This window comes from Bufo bufo, chromosome 1, assembly GCF_905171765.1.
Source record: "Bufo bufo chromosome 1, aBufBuf1.1, whole genome shotgun sequence".
Classification (NCBI taxonomy): domain Eukaryota; kingdom Metazoa; phylum Chordata; class Amphibia; order Anura; family Bufonidae; genus Bufo; species Bufo bufo.
In genome coordinates this window covers 607310252-607328358 of record NC_053389.1, presented here as the reverse complement: position 1 = coordinate 607328358, position 18107 = coordinate 607310252, and the positions used below count along the sequence as shown (strand labels likewise).

The 18107-nt window shown below is 43.6% G+C and overlaps 1 protein-coding gene and 1 long non-coding RNA gene across 6 annotated transcripts in view; one reads left to right on the top strand and one right to left on the bottom strand.

Annotated features, from left to right (window-relative positions):
• Nucleotides 1-18107, bottom strand: part of LOC120985598 — a 241685-nt gene that overhangs the window by 181967 nt on the left and 41611 nt on the right. The window lies entirely within an intron of this gene.
• The window catches only part of KTI12 (KTI12 chromatin associated homolog), a 99339-nt gene continuing 94528 nt past the window's right edge, over nucleotides 13297-18107 (top strand). For 2 of the 5 annotated variants that reach the window (XM_040413621.1, XM_040413620.1), the window contains exon 1: nucleotides 13524-13706. Coding sequence is in view for 1 of the 5 variants with exons in the window: in XM_040413617.1 (XP_040269551.1) it covers nucleotides 13468-13487 (20 nt within the window). In the remaining 4 variants the exon portion in view is untranslated. Of the gene's footprint in view, nucleotides 13488-13523; nucleotides 13707-18107 lie in introns of those variants that run through there. The other 3 variants (XM_040413618.1, XM_040413619.1, XM_040413617.1) reach the window with 3 other exon arrangements.

Below are 18107 nucleotides of genomic sequence, written 5' to 3'. Positions count from 1 at the left end.
GGACCAAGGACGTACCGTTACGTCCTAACTTTTAAATAGGCATTCCGGCGCCCCAGGGGTTAATCGGAACGTGATTTCGGCTGAAATCATTCAGCCGGCATCCTGTCACAACGCCAGGGGGGGTCATGTGACCCCCCCGTGTCGGCGATCGCAGCAAACCGCAGGTCAATTCAGACCTGCGGTTTGCTGCGCTTTTTGCAGTTTCTGATCCCCGCGGTCCCTGACCGTGGGGATCAGAAACTTTAGAGTGGCTAAAATCAATATTTTTCACCCCCCCCTGCACCCCTGCACGATTTGATGCCGGCGGGTGGTGCAGGGGGGGTGTCGCAGGCGGTGGGGGCTGCGATCCCCCGCCCGCCTCCCCATGAATGATCGTTGGCTTCTAGTGGGTATACCAGGGTGCCAGCACATTGCTGGCACCCTGGTATAAACGGCTGACATCTGTGCAGATGTCAGCCGTTTAACCCTTTCCATACCGCGGTCCGTACGGACCGCTGTATGGAAAAAGTTAACTGTCATCGGTCAGGGAGCTCCCTCCCTCTCCATCGGGGGCTGCTGTGCCTTTGCAGCCCCCCGATGGAGAGGGAGAGAGCCCCCCGACAGCCCCCCTCAGCCCTGTGCTTACCCTTCCCCGTCTGCGAAGTTGTGGCAGACGGGGAAGGTTCCCATGGCAACAGGACGCTTGCTCAGGCGTCCTGCTGTCCATGGTGCTGAACAGATCTATGCTAAAAGCATAGATCTGTTCAGTGTAAGTAAAATACAGTACAGTGCAATATATACTGTACTGTACTGTATTATACAGACATCAGACCCACTGGATCTTCAAGAACCAAGTGGGTCTGGGTCAAAAAAATGTAAAAAAAAGTGAAAAAAGTTAAGATTAAAAAAAAAACATTTATCACTGAATAAAAATTAAAAAAATAAAATACACTACACATATTAGGTATCGCTGCGTCCGTAACGACCTGATCTATAAAACGGTCATGTTACTTTCCCCACACGGTGAACGCCATAAAAATAAAAAAATAAAAACCATGAGAAAATTGAAATTTTGCCCACCTTACTTCCCAAAAAAGGTAATAAAAGTGATCAAAAAAGTCGCATGTACGCCAAAATAGTACCAATCAAACCGTCATCTCATCCTGCAAAAAATGAGACCCTACTCAAGATAATCGCCCAAAAACTGAAAAAACTATGGCTCTTAGACTATGGAGACACTAAAACATTTTTTTGGTTTTAAAAATGAAGTTATTGTATAAAACTTACATAAATAAAAAAAAAATTATACATATTAGGTATCGCCGCGTCCGTGACAACCTGCTCTATAAAATTACCACATGATCTAACCTGTCAGATGAATGTTGTAAATAACAAAAAAAAAAACGTGCCAAAAAAGCTATTTCTTGTTACCTTGCTGCACAAAAAGTGTAATATAGAGCAACCAAAAATCATATGTACCCTAAACTAGTACCAACAAAACTGCCACCCTATCCCATAGTTTCTAAAATGGAGTCACTTTTTTGGAGTTTCTACTCTAGGGGTGCATCAGGGGGGCTTCAAATGGGACATGGTGTCAAGAAAACCAGTCCAGCAAAATCTGCCTTCCAAAAACCGTATGGCGTTCCTTTCCTTCTGCGCCCTGCCGTGTGCCCGTACAGCTGTTTACGACCACATATGGGGTGTTTCTGTAAACTACAGAATAAGGGCCATAAATAATGAGTTTTGTTTGGCTGTTAACCCTTGCTTTGTAACTGGAAAAAAAATATTAAAATGGAAAATCTGCCAAAAATGTGAAATTTTTAAATTGTGTCTCTATTTTCCATAAAATCTTGTGCAACACCTAAAGGGTTAACAAAGTTTGTAAAATCAGTTTTGAATACCTTGAGGGGTGTAGTTTCTTAGATAGGGTCACTTTTATGGAGTTTCTACTCCAGGGGTGCATCAGGGGGGCTTCAAATGGGACATGGTGTCAAAAAAACAGTCCAGCAAAATTAGCCCTCCAAAAACCAAACGGCGCACCTTTCACTCTACGCCCTACTGTGTGCCCGTACAGTAGTTTACAGCCACATATGGGGTGTTTCTGTGAACAGCAGAGTCAGGGCAATAAAGATACAGTCTTGTTTGGCTGTTAACCCTTGCTTTGTTAGTGGAAAAAATGGGTTAAAATTAAAAATTAGACAAAAAGATTAAATTCTCAAATTTCCTCCCCATTTGCCAATAACTCTTGTGCAACACCTAAAGGGTTAACAATGTATGCAAAATCAGTTTTGAATACCTTGAGGGGTGTAGTTTCTTAGATGGGGTCATTTTTGGGTGGTTTCTATTATGTAAGCCTCGCAAAGTGACTTCAGACCTGAACTGGTCCCTAAAAATTGAGTTTTTGTAAATTTCTGAAAAATTTCAAGATTTGATTCTAAACTTCTAAGCCTTATAACATCCCCAAAAAATAAAATATCATTCCCAAAATAATTCAAACATGAAGTAGACATATGGGGAATGTAAAGTCATCACAATTTTTTGGGGTATTACTATGTATTACAGAAGTAGAGAAACTGAAACTTTGAAATCTGCAAATTTTTCTAAAATTTTGGTAAATTAGGTATTTTTTTTGTGCAAAAAAAATAATTTTTTTGACTTCATTTTACCAGTGTCATGAAGTACAATATTTGACGGAAAAACAATCTCAGAATGGCCTGGATAAGTCAAAGCGTTTTAAAGTTATTAGCACTTAAAGTGACACTGGTCAGATTTCCAAAAAATGGCCTGGTCCTTAAGGTGAAAATGAGCCCGGTCCTTAAGGGGTTAAAGGCCTTACAACGGTTCTTAGGTTTCGCCAATTACTATCGTAAATTTATTATGAATTTTTCAGTAATTGCTAAACCATTGACCGACCTTACTAAGGGGCGGATTTGGAGAATTGGTCTACTGAGGCCATTTCTTCATTTGAAAAATTAAAAAAGGCATTCAGTAGCGCTCCAATTCTGATCCAGCCTGATCAGGAGAAACCTTTTATTGTGGAGGTGGATGCGTCCGAGGATGGCACAGGAGCAGTCCTTTCACAAGGTCCTGCTAGCCTCACTAACCTGAGACCATGTGCCTTCTTCTCCAGGAAATTCTCTCCCACGGAGAGAAACTATGACATAGGGAATAGGGAGCTGCTGGCCATTAAATGGGCTTTTGAGGAGTGGAGGCATTTTCTGGAGGGGGCAAGGTGTTGTGCATTTTCATACGTATACAATATTATCTAATGACATTATAATCAAAATTAATGCTCATCTCATTGCCTTTAAGAATAAGATCAGCCTGAACCAAAGTTATATTATATGGCTGAGGAAGCCAAGATGAGTTCATGGCAAGTTCAGTTTATATAAAAAATATATAATTGTGAACATAAACGGACATTGTATTAAAAGTTATTGCTAAAGATATGAGACCATCTGTTAAGGAGTAAGTCAACTCCCTAAGACATGTCTGGAGGGAACAAGGTTACTTGATAAGGGTTCATATCCTTGAGGCACACCTGCTGTATGAGGTTCAATTTATATATTCATAATTATATTATATATATATCTCTGCATGGTATATTTAGTTTACAACATATGTTAATCAATAATTCATATAATGTGTTATCTATGTGTAACAATGTATCGATTTATATATATATGTTATACCATGTATTTACCATTTAGAAGGTATTGTAGAAGGTACGGAAACAAGTAAGTTTATGTTAATTGGATTTCAAAACAATAGTTATTCATGAATGTAGATAAGTGAAATGTACAAGTTCCGATGCCAAGCATCAAAGCCGCTATATAAAATTTTCATCAAGTCAATCTATATTTCAAAAAGATAGGAGAAGACAGTCAACTCCAACAAGTCCAGGATATAGGTAATTAAAGTGTCAGGAAAAGACCTTCCTCAATGATTTATTAAGAAAGGTCAATGAGGTCCTGTGAACATATTATTAGATATTTAATTTTAATGCTTAAAAGTTGTGATGTTCATCTACAGTACCGCAGTGCTATCTGGAGGCAGATAGACAACATTATATTATTTCATTATTTGTTCTATACCATATTAGGAGTTGATATAACGTCATGATGTTATTAGCATGCGAATACACCCACCCTACCTGATTGGGAATCCCTAATCCAAAAGGGATGATTCTTAGATAAGGGGGGGGGGGAATAATTACTCGTGTGCGGAGCTAGCAAGAAAAAAAAAAAGAGAGCTAGAGAAAAAGATCCATATATCCATTGATCCATCCATTCATTCAATCAAAAAGAAAAACTTTACCAGAAGAAACTTGGATTATTTTTTTTGGATTACTAGGAAAGTTCTTGAGAACTGGTCCCATCTGAACTCTGTCTACCTTTGACCCGGTAACGTATATTTTGTTTACTACTCATGATATTAATAAGATATTTCTCTCGGTATATAGCCAAGAGTTCCCATACTGTGGGAATATATAGTGTTAGGCGCCTCCATAATGCTGATTATTCTCTTAGCAAAGATGCATATTGTTAATGGAAGATCTGACATTATTTGAAAAGAGGACTAAACCCTTGGAAAGTTATTTTCTTTAGTCTGATTGCCGAGCTGAATATTTTATCATATTAATATCATATATTTTTGATTGGTCATAGGAAAACAGAGTCAAGGGATAACAGTTATTTTCCTGTAAATCCGTGTTTTATTGTAAGAGCCTGTTTGATAACAGAAGATCCTAAGTTTCTCTTGGTATATGAGTCCGTTTGTTAAAAGTATGACACTGGTTGTCATAAATCAATAAATCATACTGTGCTGATCAGATAGGGGTGTGTTAACACCACCGTGTGGTACATTTTGGATGTTACGTTGTAACTTCATCATTTGTTTTGCAGTTGTATTGTTTTTATATTCTTTGTTTTTATAATAAACGATTATATATTTTTGCATATACAATTGTTCCTTTGTTTCACTGCTTGCACAAATCAAATTAAGATACTTGATAAAAAGAACTTAGAGGCGTTTTTTATGTCCGCCTGAAGGATAATATACTTTTTATATTTTTTTTTATCCTCTCTTTTATATGAAGATTCTTTCATATAGAAGATATATGACAAAGGCATTGTGTAACTGTTGTCACTGGCCATAAAAACCTTATGTTTCTCGAGTCTGCTAAGAGGTTGAATCCCCGTCAAGCCAGATGGGCTCTGTTTTTTACTCGTTTTGATTTTTCCATTACGTTCAGGCCGGAAAGTAAAAATGTGAAGGCGGACGCATTATCTCGGAGCTTCCAGGCTTTTCAACCTACTGATGTACCACCTGAATCCATCCTACCAGCAAAAATCTTCTTAGCAGCTCTTACCCAGGATATCTCGGCTCGCATTAGGTCTGAACAACATCTGGCACCGGTATCCACCCCAACAGATAAGTTGTTTGTTCCCGAACAATTTTGTCTCCAGCTGTTGGGTGAGTGTCACGATTCTGCCTTTTGTGGACATCCGGGTGTTGAGGGCACTAAGGATCTGGTTTCTAGATCTTATTGGTGGCCCACTCTAACTAGGGATGTCAAGTCCTACGTGTCAGCCTGTGAGGTTTGTGCCAGCTCCAAGACACCTAGGACTCGCCCTGCTGGTAACCTACGACCCCTACCCATTCCCAGTAGACCCTGGTCCCATATCTCGATGGACTTTATAACTGACCTACCGCCGGCGGAGGGTAAGACTGTAGTTTGGGTAGTGGTCGTTAGGTAGTTAGGTTTAGCAAGATGGTCCATTTCATTCCCCTGTCTAAACTCCCGAATGCCAAAACCCTGGCGTCTATTTTTGTAAAAGAAATTGTTCGATTGCATGGTATCCCGGAAAATATTGTTTCTGACAGGGGTGTGCAGTTTGTGTCCAAATTCTGGAGGGCCTTCTGTCAAAAATGTAAAATTTCATTGTCTTTTTCCTCTGCCTACCACCCTGAGAGTAATGGGCAGACTGAACGCCTTAATCAGTCTGTGGAACAATTCTTGAGGTTGTATGTTGCTGATGACCAGCAATTATGGGTGAAATTTCTTCCATTGGCTGAATTTGCTTTGAATAACCGTGTCAATTATTCTGCTGGGGTTTCACCTTTCTTTTGTAACCATGGTTTCCATCCCCGTTTTCATTCTGGGTCATCCGTCTCCTCCTCTAACCCTGAGGCGGATAGGTTCTCCTCTGAACTGTGCACAGTTTGTGCCCGGGTTCAATCGAACTTAGAAAAGGCTCAAAGTTCTCAGAAACTCAAGGCCGATAGGAGACGTTCAAGGGGGGTGAATTTACAGGTTGGGGATAAGGTATGGTTGTCCTCCAAGAATCTCTCTCTTAAGGTAGATTCTAAAAAGTTTGCTCCTCGTTTTATTGGACCATATAAGATCACGGAGGTGATTAACCCGGTATCATTTAGGTTGGAGCTGCCCGAGTCATTCCACATTCATAATGTGTTCCATAAATCTCTACTTAAAAAATATTTTGAACCGGTAGTACCATCGAAAGCCTCGCCTCCGCCGGTTCTTGTTAATGATGCTGTCAAGTATGTGGTGTCTAAAATAGTGGATGTCAGGAAGGTGCATAATTCCTTGCAGTACCTGATTCACTGGAAGGGGTATGGACCTGAAGACAGATCTTGGGTACCTGCCAGGGAGGTTCATGCTCCTAGACTTGTTCGAAAATTTCATTTAGAACACCCTGAAAGGCCATCGCCTGAAGTCTTGGGTCCGGTGGCCCCTCGTAAAAGGAGGGGGTACTGTAACGGGGTTCCGAAGGTACACTCGGTCCCCCATTAGCCGCAGACCTGCTGCTTAGCTTCGGGAACGAGGATCTGTGTTTTACCTCGTTCCCAGGGCGGCTTTACTAGCTGGGTGGCTCCCTGCTCCTAAGTCTGCCTTGAGCGCCGAGCTGATCACTCGGTGCTCGACTGGTTGGTCTGTCGGTCATGTGACGCTGGCCACGTCACATGACCCTCACTCCCCACTATAAATACAGGCAGCCTGCTGGCCACAGGTTGCCTGTTAATTTAGGTTCCACCTGTGATTTGGTCTTTCCTGGCGTACTTACCTCCTGCTGAATTCCTGACGATCCTCTGCCTGCTCCTTGTGTACTTTGCTGCTCTCCTGGTATTCTGACCCCGGCCTCCTCCTGACGATCCTCTGCTGACTCCTTTGGTACTTCACGTCTCTCCTGGTATTTATGACCCCGGCTTCTCCTGACAATTCTCTGCTTGCTCCATTTGTACTTTGTAGCTTTCCTGGTATTGACTCGGTCCGTTCACGTCCTGTTGTTTGTCTGTCTGTCATCCCTGCACTTATTCCAAGTTAGGGATTGCCGTCCAGTTGTCCCCTGTCATTAGGACTCGCGAGGCAAGTAGGCAGGGCCAGGGGTAAGGGTGGAGCGCAGTGGTCACTTCCCTCCCTCCTGTGTGTGTGTGTACGCGACCGTTACACTCGTCCTTAAAGACAGCGTCCAATTGTGAGAGCCAGGACCATTCCCTGGCTCTATGATCCAAAGTGGCCATTGGTGAACAATCTGTGTAAAAAACACAGCATAAAGGTAATTATACAAAAACAAAAAAAACAAAAGGGATCCTCATGCCCAAACTAAAATTAGCATATATAATACATAGTAATACCTCCAAAATAGTTATTCCTTTACATTCCCCATATGTCTACTTCATGTTTGGATCATTTTGGGAATGCCATTTTAGTTTTTGGGGACGTTACAAGACTTAGAACTTTAGAAGCAAATCTTGAAATTTTTCAGAAATTTTTAAAAACCCAATTTTTAGGGACCAGTTCAGGTCTGAAGTCACTTTGTGAGGCTTACATAATAGAAACCTCCCAAAAATGACCCCAGCACCACCTTCACTAAGGTATTTAGGGAAAGGTTAGGTTAGGCAGGGATATTCAGGAAAAGTTAGTGGGGGAAAAAAAAAAAAACATTTTTTTATTGCATCACCCTAAATCAGGTGTCTGGGGTCCACAGCACAGCTGTGTGACCCTAGACCCCCCCCCCCGAGGGGTGCTGCAGCTTGCCCCCCCCCCCCCAAGTTTTTTGGGGGCGCAAGCATTTAATTATTTATTTTTTTGCGTACGCCGACTGTGGCCGGCACTCTTAGCGTCCACCCAATGTTAGCGCATCGCACACCCCACCGCTGATCAACTTCGGACGGTTGATCAGCGAGTTAGAATTTTTATTTTATTTTTTCTCATTTTTTAATTTACTTTATTATATATTTTTTTGTCTGTTAGATTTAGGGTAAGTTCGTGAACACCCGTGCCCCCAAACACACGCACACCAAATAAAGTTTAACACGCACGCACACACTCACTCTCCTATGGTCCGCTGGATGTTCTCAGCCGAGGAGGCATACGCCCAGCTTGCCTCCGAGTCCGAGAGCCCCAGTGAGGACGAGGATGACCCCACTTTCCTTTTGTCATCCGCGTCCTCCTCATCATCTAGCGATGATGATGAACTCCCAAGGCGGCCGAGACGCCGCCAGGCGGAGCAAGGGGACCGTCATGCTAGGGACCCTTGGCCCACACTAGTACGAGCAGCTCTGGGGCTTGTACTAGTTTTCCGGCCCACCAGATCAGTCCACCTGAACCCCCTGCCGGTGAACTTGTCTGGTGTACCCCAGAGCATTTGAGCCCGCGATTCCTGATTTTGTAGGCCAACCAGTAATCCAGATTTCCACAGTGGGCTTCACTGAATACGACTATTTTAGTCTTTTTTTCAGTGACCACTTTGTAAATCTGATGGTGGAGCAAAGTAACCTGTACGCCCAACAATTCATTGCTCAACACTCGGGCTCCTTTTTGGCTAGGGCCGGTGGCTGGACTCCGGTCAGTGCAGCCGAGATGAGGACGTTTTGGGGCCTCGTGTTGCACATGGGCCTAGTCAAAAAACCTAGTGTCAGGCATTACTGGAGTGCAGACGTCCTCTACCAGACCCCACTTTACAGTACGGCCATGACACGCCCCCGGTTTGAGGCCATCCGGAAATGCCTGCGCTATGCAGATAATGCAGCATGTCCCCCCCAAGGTGATCCTGCCTATGACCACCTGTACAAAATCAGGCCGGTCATCGATCACTTTGGGGCCAAATTTGTGCAGGCCTATGTACCTGGAAGGGAGGTCGCAGTTGATGAGTCTCTCATTGCTTTCAAGGGGAGACTCCTTTTCTGCCAGTATGTTCCCTCTAAGCGGGCGAGGTATGGTGGGAAGCTGTACAAACTTTGTGAGAGTACCTCAGGGTACACTTACAAGTTTTGTGTGTACGAGGGGCGAGTTTCCTGTATTCAACCCCCAGAATGTCCTCCTACTCTGGGTGTTAGCGGGAAACTTGTGTGGGACCTTATGCACCCACTGCTAGATAAGGGTTACCACCTGTACGTGGATAACTTTTATACTAGTATCCCCTTGTTCCGCCAGATCCACGTCCGCTTGTAGGACCGTGCGGAAAAATCAACTTGGCCTCCCTACCCACCCCCTACAGGTACCTATCGCCAGGGGTGAGACCCGTGCCCTTACCAGTGGAAACCTGCTGCTGGTCAGATATAAGGACAAGAGGAATGTCCTTGTACTGTCCACAATTCACGGTAACGGCATCACCCCTGTCCCTGTGCGAGGTACCGCGGCAATGGTCCTCAAGCCCGATTGTATCGTCGACTACAATCGGTATATGGGAGGAGTTGATCTCTCTGATCAAGTCCTCAAGCCATATAATGCCATGCGCAAAACCCGGGCATGGTACAAAAAAGTTGCAGTCTACTTGGTGCAGGTTGCCTTGTACAACTCTTTTGTGCTGTCCCGGAGCGTTGGCAACACAGGGAAATTCCTTCAGTTCTATGAGGCAGTCCTCAAGGACCTGATCTTTTCTGACCGGGAAAGAGCAGGCCAGAGAACCTCGGGAACTGGAGGCGCACGGATTGTCCCTGGCCAACACTTTCCAGGTGTGGTTCCCCTATACTGGAAAGAAGGGACGGACCCAAAAAAGGTGCAGAGTGTGTCACAGGAGGGGGATACGGAAGGACACCACTACTCAGTATTCCCCTTCCCCAATTTAGCCACTGACCATCGGATAAAAAACTATGGTTCTCAGACTTGAGACACTAAAACAAAAAAATAAAAATGTTTTTAATATTATTTAGTAAAATTCAAATAAATAAAAAAGTAGACATATTAGGTATCGCCGCGTCCGTAAGAATCTGCTCTACAAAAATACCCCATAACATAACCCCTCAGATGAACACGGTCAAAAAAATAAAATAAAAACGGTGCAAAAAAAGGTATTTTTTTGTCACCTTACATCACAAAAATTGTAATAGCAAGCGATCAAAAAGTCATATACCCCCCAAAATAATGCCAATAAAACCGTCCTCTCATCCCGCAAAAAATGAGCCCCTACCAAAGATAATCGGCTAAAAACTATAAAAAAAATTACTCTTAGACTATGGAGATACTAAAATGTCTTTTTTTTGTTTATAAAAAGATAATATAGTGTAAAACATAAATAAATAAAAAAAGTAGACATATTAGGTATCGCCGCGTCCGTAAGAATCTGCTCTATAAAAATACCCCATGACCTAACCCCTCAGATGAACACGGTCAAATTTTTTTTATTAAAACGGTGCCAAAACAGCAATTTTTGGGAAAATTTTCCATTTGAATCCGTTTTTTTCCAGGTAACAAAGCAAGGGTTAACAGCCAAACAAAACGTAATATTTATTACCGATTCTGCAGTTTACAGAAACACCCCATATGTGGTCGTAAACTGCTGTATGACCAAACGGCAGGGCGCACAAGGAAAGGAACGCCGTATGGTTTCTGGAAGGCAGATTTTGATGGCCTTTTTTTTTGGCACCATGTCCCATTTGAAGCCCCCCTGATGCACACCTAGAGTAGAAACTCCATAAAAGCGACCCCATCTAAGAAACTACACCCCTCAAGGTATTCAAAACTTTATTAACCCTTTAGGTGTTCCTCAACAGTTTATGGCAAATGTAGATGACATTTCAGAATTTCTATTTTTAGTAAACTTGCCTCACAAAAATGTAATATAGATAAACCAAAAATCATATGTACCCTAAAAATAGTCCCAATAAAACTGCCACCTTATCCCGTCGTTTCCAAAATGGGGTCACTTTTATGGAGTTTCTACTCTAGGGGTGCATCAGGGAAGCTTCAAATGGGACATGTCCAGCTGGACAGTCCAGCAAAATCTGCCTTCCTAAACCACAAAAATTAAATTGGGAAAATTTGACAAAAAATCAACATTTTTAAATTTTATCTCCATTTGCCATTAACTCTTGTGGAACACCTAAAGGGTTAACGACGCTTGTAAAATCAGTTTTGAATACCTTGAGGGGTGTAGTTTCTAGAATGGGGTCATTTTTCAGAGGTTTCTATTATGTAAGACTCACAAAGTGACTTCAGACCTGAACTGGTCCCTAGAACATTGGGTTTTTGAAAATTTCTGAAAAATTTAGAGATTTGCTTCTAAACTTCTAAGGCCTCTTTCACACTTGCGTTGTCCGGATCCGGCGTGTACTCCACTTGCCGGAATTACACGCCGGATCCGGAAAAACGCAAGTGTACTGAAAGCATTTGAAGACGGAACCGTCTTCCAAATGCGTTCAGTGTTACTATGGCACCCAGGACGCTATTAAAGTCCTGGTTGCCATAGTAGGAGCGGGGAGCGGGGGAGCAGTATACTTACAGTCCGTGCGGCTCCCGGGGCGCTCCAGAGTGACGTCAGAGCGCCCCATGCGCATGGATGACGTGATCCATGTGATCACATGATCCATGTGCTTGGGGCGCCCTGACGTCACTCTGAAGCGCCCCGGGAGCCGCACAGACGGTAAGTATACTGCTCCCCACTACACTTTACCATGGCTGCCAGGACTTTAGCGTCCCGGCAGCCATGGTAACCACTCTGAAAAAGCTAAATGTCGGCTCCGGCAATGCGCCGAAACGACGTTTAGCTTAAGGCCGGATCCGGATCAATGCCTTTCAATGGGCATTAATTCCGGATCCGGCCTTGCGGCAAGTGTTCCGGATTTTTGGCCGGAGCAAAAAGTGCAGCATGCTGCGGTATTTTCTCCGGCCAAAAAACGTTCCGTTCCGGAACTGAAGACATCCTGATGCATCCTGAACGGATTTCTCTCCATTCAGAATGCATTAGGATAATCCTGATCAGGATTCTTCCGGCATAGAGCCCCGACGACGGAACTCTATGCCGGAAGACAAGAACGCAAGTGTGAAAGAGCCCTAAGCCTTGTGACGTCCCCAGAAACTAAAATGTCATTCCCAAAATGATCCAAACATGAAGTAGACATATGGGAAATGTAAAGCAATAACTATTTTTGGAGGTATTACTATGTATTATAGAAGTAGAGAAATTAAAACTTGGAAATTTGCAAATTTTTCCAAAATTTGGGTAAATTTAGTAATTTTTTTATAAATAAAAATGAATTATTTTTTTTTACTCCATTTTACCAGTGTCATGAAGTACAATATGTAACAAAAAAAAAACATCTCAGAATGGCCTGGATAAGTAAAAGCGTTTTAAAGTTATCACCACATAAAGTGGCACTGGTCAGATTTGCAAAAAATGGCCTTGTCCTAAGGTGAAAACGTATTTCACACAGACTTTCGACTAACATCTGGTGCTGGTGTTTTTGCTGAAAGACACGGCAAAAACCGCAGGTGCAAAAAATACAACAAAGGAGCAAAAGTGTAGAAAACTGGTAAAAAAAACAAAAAAAAAAAAACCTTATGTGTGAAAGGAACTCAGGGGCCCATTATGCTGCTGGAATTTTGGCACTGACAACACTTCAAAATACCAGCGAAGGCTGCGTGGCGTCCGCTTCCCATTGTTTTCAATAGGGGGCTGTGCTGCAGTTCACGTGGCAGTTTAGCGCCACGACTGTGCCAAGAAGGTCCATGTCCCTTCCTGGCGGACACTGCTGGAGGCCGCGGCAGTTGTCCATTCATGGTTTAGCTCCATTTAGTTGGTCTCTCCAAAATGGAAAACCGCAGCAGAAACAGGGGTGGATTTTTCAGCTGCAAATCTGCTGTGTGAACACAGCACTACAGAGATGAACTAGAAAAACCCTGCTTACCCATTTTATTGTACAGTTAATAAAAAATATTAAAAAAGACTATCAGCAAAAGAACATCAGGAAACAGCGCGGCGTTACTAAGCAAGCGCTGCCTCCCTGCTGTGCCCCCTCCACAGAACGGCCGCCTCACAAACCCAGGCAGAAGCTGTTGCCATGGGTGACGGAGCACTTCTCGCCACGTGACCGGAAGCAGGTGGTTGCCGGGAATTGAACATGGCGGCGCCCATGTTTCTTCAGATGTAGTTCAGGCGAAGCTGTGAGAAGGTATTACTTTTACGTTTCGGCGCTGGGATTTGTTGTCTTGTGCAGCCTGGGGCGGGAACCTGTACTTGTCAGATGGGCAGCACCATAGACAGGTGACACGGGTATTCTGCGTGCACACCGGCATTGAATACTTGTACACGTCTATTTTCTTGTTGGTCCTTTTGTAGTGCCCCATGACTGGTGTGTTTGTTATAGGACTATTATATGGTTGAGCTCATTGGATGTCTTCTTTTCTGTGGCATGGTGGCCCATTCAATCAGACAGTGCTGATCAGGGGCGGACTGAGAACTAAAAGTAGCCCCATGTTGCAGGTGGGTCCAAATTGACAGAATGCGGAGCAACATAATTAGGCACCCACCATATGTAGACAGGGACAACAGAAGTAGGCCGTAGTGCAAACCAATATACTGAACCAACTACCACAGGGCAGCACAAAATACTGCCACACCCCAGTATTCAGCTGTATCGCTCTCCTGAGGCCGTCCATACAGTTAAATTCAGGAGGGCACCTGCGTAAGAGGGAATCAGATCACTATGAACCTGACTGGTGGCCATGAGGAGAGCTTGGGTGGCCCTCCTAGGCATCGGACCACTGGGAAATTTTCCTGTAGAGTCTATGGCCAATCCGCTCCTGGTGCTGATACATTTGGCTCATTGAGGCTTGCCTGTCAGACCTGCCAAGGATGAAAGGGAAGGCATTGTCTATAACAACCAACCAGAGCCCAGCTTTATTTTTGTAATCTACACTGGAGAAATGTAAAGTGGACTGTGATTGGCTGTTATTGGCAACAAGTTCCCTGAGAATACCGGAGTGATGTGGTTGTGTAAGTATAACTGAATGATTGCACATCCACTAGCTACTTTAACACTAGCGTTTTCGCTGGATCCGTCATGGATCCGCAGAAACGCATCCATTCTCGTTATGAACGGATCCGCTTTTATTATCGTTAACATAGCCAAGACGGATCCGTCATGAACACCATTGAAAGTCAATAGGGGACAGATCCGCTTTCTATTATCAGCGAAAACGGATCCGTCCCCATTGACTTACATTGTGAGTCGTGACTGATCCGTCTTGCTCCGCACCACATCGCAGACAGAAAAGCGCTGCTTGGAGCGTTATTCTGTCCGCGATGGGAACGCAACCAAACTGAACAGAATGCGTTCTGGTGCACACCGTTTTGTTCAGTTTTGTCCTCATTGACAATGAATGGGGACAAACCGGAAGCGTTTCTATTGAGATCCTATGATGAATCTCCATAGCGGAAAGGGAAAGCGCGGATGTGAAAGCCTAAATACACATTAGGGCATGGCCAGATGGCACATGTCCAAAATACCTCCACCTGCGGCAGCGATAACTGCACAATTTTGCTGTAAAATTATGCATCTATTAGATGCCGGGACTAGGCCTGCCTTGTCCTCATGTGGCCATCTGCATTTTCTGGTAGAACCTTAACCACCTCCGGACCGCCGTACGCAGATTCGCGTTCCGGAGGTGGCAGCGCTGCGCAGAGTCACGCATATACCCGTCATCTCGCGAGACGTGAGACTTCCTGTGAACGTGCGCGCCTGTGTGCGCGTGTTCACAGGATCGGAAGGTAAGCGAGTGGATCTCCAGCCTGCCAGCGGCGATCGTTCGCTGGCAGGCTGGAGATGTGATTTTTTTTTAACCCCCTAACAGGTATATTAGACGCTGTTTTGATAACAGCGTCTAATATACCTGCTACCTGGTCCTCTGGTGGTCCCTTTTGTTTGGATCGACCACCAGAGGACACAGGTAGCTCAGTAAAGTAGCACCAAACACCACTACACTACACCCCCCCTGTCACTTATTAACCCCTTATGAACCCCTGATCACCCCATATAGACTCCCTGATCACCCCCCTGTCATTGATCACCCTCCTGTAATGCTCTATTCAGATGTTCGTATTATTTTTACGGATCCACTGATAGATGGATCGGATCCACAAAACGCATACGGACGTCTGAATGGAGCCTTACAGGGGGGTGATCAATGACGGGGGTGATCACCCCATATAGACTCCCTGATCCCCCCCCTGTCATTGATCCCCCCCCCTGTCATTGATCCCCCCCCTGTAAGGCTGCATTCAGATGTCCGTATGATTTTTACGGATCCACTGATACATGGATCGGATCTGCAAAACACATACGGACATCTGAATGGAGCCTTATAGGGGGGTGATCAATGACAGGGGGGTGATCAATGACAGGGGGTGTCATTGATCACCCCCCTGTAAGGCTCCATTCAGACATTTTTTTGGCCCAAGTTAGCGGAAATAATTTTTTTTTTTTCTTACAAAAGTACAAAAGTCTCATATTCCACTAACTTGTGTCAAAAAATAAAATCTCACATGAACTCACCATATCCCTCACGGAATCCAAATGCGTAAAATTTTTTAGACATTTATATTCCAGACTTCTTCTCACGCTTTAGGGCCCCTAGAATGCCAGGGCAGTATATATACCCCACATGTGACCCAATTTCGGAAAGAAGACACCCCAAGGTATTCCGTGAGGGGCATATTGAGTCCATGAAAGATTGAAATTTTTTTCCCAAGTTAGCGGAAAGGGAGACTTTGTGAGAAAAAAAAAATTATATCAATTTCCGCTAACTTGTGCCAAAAAAATAAATTTCTCTGAACTCGTCATGCCCCTCATTGAATACCTTGGGGTGTCTTCTTTCCAAAATGGGGTCACATGTGGGGTATTTATACTGCACTGGCATTCTAGGGGCCCTAAAGCGTGAGAAGAAGTCTGGGATCCAAATGTCTAAAAATGCCCTCATAAAAGGAATGTGGGCCCCTTTGCGCATCTAGGCTGCAAAAAAGTGTCACACATCTGGTATCGCCGTACTCAGGAGAAGTTGGGCAATGTGTTTTGGGGTGTCATTTTACATATACCCATGCTAGGTGAGATAAATATCTTGGTCAAATGCCAACTTTGTATAAAAAATGGGAAAAGTTGTCTTTTGCCGAGATATTTCTCTCACCCAGCATGAGCATATGTAAAAAGACACCCCAAAACACATTGCCCAACTTCTCCTGAGTACGGAGATACCACATGTGTGACACTTTTTTGCAGCCTAGGTGGGCAAAGGGGCCCACATTCCAAAGAGCACATTTCGGATTTCACCGGCCATTTTTTACAGATTTTGATTTCAAACTACTTACCACACATTTGGGCCCCTAGAATGCCAGGGCAGTATAACTACCCCACAAGTGACCCCATTTTGGAAAGAAGACACCCCAAGGTATTTGCTGATGGGCATAGTGAGTTTATAGAAGTTTTTATTTTTTGTCACAAGTTAGTGGAATATGAGACTTTGTAAGAAAAAAAAACATCATTTTCCGCTGACTTGTGACAAAAAATAAAAAGTTCTATGAACTCACTATGCCCATCAGCGAATACCTTAGGGTGTCTACTTTCAGAAATGGGGTCATTTGTGGGGTGTTTGTACTGTCTGGCCATTGTAGAAGCTCAGGAAACATGACAGGTGCTCAGAAAGTCAGAGCTGCTTCAAAAAGCGGAAATTCACATTTTTGTACCATAGTTTGTAAACGCTATAACTTTTACCCAAACCATTTTTTTTTTTTATCAAAGACATGTAGAACAATAAATTTAGAGAAAAATTTATATATGGATGTCGTTTTTTTTGCAAAATTTTACAACTGAAAGTGAAAAATGTCATTTTTTTGCAAAAAAATCGTTAAATTTCGATTAATTGCAAAAAAAGTAAAAATGTCAGCAGCAATGAAATACCACCAAATGAAAGCTCTATTAGTGAGAAGAAAAGGAGGTAAAATTCATTTGGGTGGTAAGTTGCATGACCGAGCAATAAACGGTGAAAGTAGTGTAGGTCAGAAGTGTAAAAAGTGGCCTGGTCATTAAGGGTGTTTAAGCTATAGGGGCTGAGGTGGTTAATGAGGACCTGTCATCGCTCCTGACATTCCTGTTTTAATAGCTTCCTGCATTCCCCATGTAATAACAATTCTGGAACATCTATTCTTATGGTTCTGTGTTGTGTCATTTCTTTATTATTTCTACTAGAAGTTACAAATGAATTGCTAGCAGTCTGCAGTAAGGGTACAGAGGGGTGGTAACCAGTTGGGGGTGTTTACCTGCACATTCTCACTCTATTCAGTCAGTGCTGCCATTGTCAGACTGTGCAGGTACACCCCCCCAACTGGTAACACCCCTCTGTACCCTTACTGCAGACAGCTAGCAAGTCTTTAAAGATCATTTTATTGCAGTTATCTGTTTATCTATCTTTCATTCTAAGGGTCCATTCACACGTCCGTGTGTGTTTTGCGGATCCGCAAAACACGGACATCGGCGATGTACGTTCCGCATTTTGCGGACCGCACATCGCCGGCACTTAATAGAAAATGCCTAATCTTGTCCGCAATTGCGGACAAGAATAGGACATGTTCTATATTTTTCGGGATCGAAATTGCAGACCCGGAAGTGCGGATCCGCAATTCCGGATCCGGGCAGCACATCGTGCTACCCCATAGAAATGAATGGGTCCGCAATTCCGTTCCGCAAAATGCGGAACGAAATTGCGGACGTGTGAATGGACCCTAATCCTGTGTGTAATGATATCAGTTCTGTGTACAGATAACGCAGGATCCACCACTCACAATAGGTGATTGTCAGAGCTTATCTCTTCTTCTGACCTCTGCACAGATCAT